Source organism: Asparagus officinalis, chromosome 8 (genome assembly GCF_001876935.1).
Source record: "Asparagus officinalis chromosome 8, Aspof.V1, whole genome shotgun sequence".
Taxonomy (NCBI): domain Eukaryota; kingdom Viridiplantae; phylum Streptophyta; class Magnoliopsida; order Asparagales; family Asparagaceae; genus Asparagus; species Asparagus officinalis.
In genome coordinates this window covers 99183784-99185518 of record NC_033801.1, presented here as the reverse complement: position 1 = coordinate 99185518, position 1735 = coordinate 99183784, and the positions used below count along the sequence as shown (strand labels likewise).

At 37.7% G+C, this 1735-nt stretch overlaps 1 protein-coding gene across 1 annotated transcript; it reads right to left on the bottom strand.

Annotated features, from left to right (window-relative positions):
* Positions 408–1525, bottom strand: LOC109821589 (uncharacterized protein At2g29880-like). The gene is made up of 3 exons (XM_020387765.1): positions 1280–1525; positions 1142–1198; positions 408–1046 (listed from the first exon to the last, which is right to left on the bottom strand). Exons 1-3 carry the CDS (start codon positions 1523–1525, stop codon positions 408–410), a joined length of 942 nt encoding a protein of 313 aa, XP_020243354.1.

Genomic DNA, 1735 nt, shown 5'->3' with positions numbered 1-1735 from the left:
CTCCTCTTGTGATATGAGGTGCGAGATACTCGTGACTAGACCTCCTATTTGTGCAGCCATGTTGATAATGCGAATGAGGAGATTATCAGCAGTATCCTCATCAAATAGCAAAATAGAGACATTCTGATTATCTTCCATCCTGTATTAGGAAACGAGATCAAATAATAGTAAAATTTTTAATACAATATATTAGATAGAACAACCTCACCTGTATAATAACAAAAACATACCAAGATAATAGTCATTAATAAAAGTCCAAAAGCATACAAGTCCAAAAGCATGTAAGTCAAAAAGCATGTAAGTCCAAAAGCATACAAGTAACAACATGTATGTGCTTAACATCTATGTTCCCAAAAGCATAGAACTAACAACATCTATGTTCCCAAAAGCTTATAACATAATAGTCATTAATAAGCATAATTATCGTCATTTGGAAATACTCCAGTCAGACGCCAAATCATAAACCTTCTCCTTTGATCATCATTCATCTTCACAAACATATCCTTCACGTCTTGAGAAATATTTTGACTAAGGACAGTCAATCGTTCTCCATCGGTAAATTCTGGAATTGAAGCCACTCCCTCGACCCACGGTTGGTTGCGGCTTCGCAACAACCTCACCTCTGTGACTAACTCTTGTAAAGCCTTACTTATAATTGTAATTCCACTCGCCATTTCTTGCACGGCGGGTTGAGACAATGCAGAGGTGGTGGTGCGGGGAGGTGCTCTACGAACATTTCTGCTAGTGCTAGAGGTTGATGGAACAGATTCAGCCACGGGAGTGGTAGGACCTGGCGTGCTATAAGGGGGAGGTGGTGGAGGATCTACTGGTGGTTGGGTAGGTTCTGCTTCACCCATAGCATCAAGTCCAATGTCATCATCCAATATACCCTCACCTAATGCATTATGTAATGGTGCACTCTCTACACCCTCACAACCTAAGCCTCCAGCTGCTCTCCCACTAGCTGAGTGGCTACCCACAACCATCTGCATATCCTCAAATTTTTCAAACAACTTATCTTTAAGCATTGGTGTATTAGGACGAGCCTATCAAAAAACAAAGATAACAAATTAATTTTTGTAATTAGGAAACATAACAATATATTATGTAGTAAGAAACTTTGGGTAATGCAAAATCTAACCTGTTTGTAATTTTCCCACACCTCAACAGAGCAAGTAATTCTTTGAGATATTGGGTCCTAACCAAACCCGGAATTGTTCCTCAATAGTAATTCAATTGGTTCAATCTTTCTCTTCCAGCTTTTGATTTTATTCTTGACATGATCAAATTTAAAAGTTCTTCCAAATTTAGCATTCATGAATGGCAACACATTTTGTGTGATGGTATATTTCTTGAAGTTGTCATTATCCATCTTGTTGCCATTCTTCACCTCCTCCACTAAAAGCCTTAGTAGCTCTCTATTCTCTTGCTCTGACCATACTACATAGTCACACCTAGCCTTTTTTGCCCTCTCACCATCTTGAGAGTACTCTTCCCCATTTTGAGTTTCCGAAGCAAAATTCATCCTACAACGCAATTATCAATAATGAGTTTCCATATATATATCTTGAACAATGTCACTTTAGTTTTGTAACCAGTTTTCCCATTATATATATCTTGAACAAATGAGAAACTGAAGATGTTATCAAAGATTTGCTACCTATAGATTTGCTATAATTCATGTAACCACTACAAAACATGAAACAAGAGGGAGTCTTTCTATATTCAGTTTTTC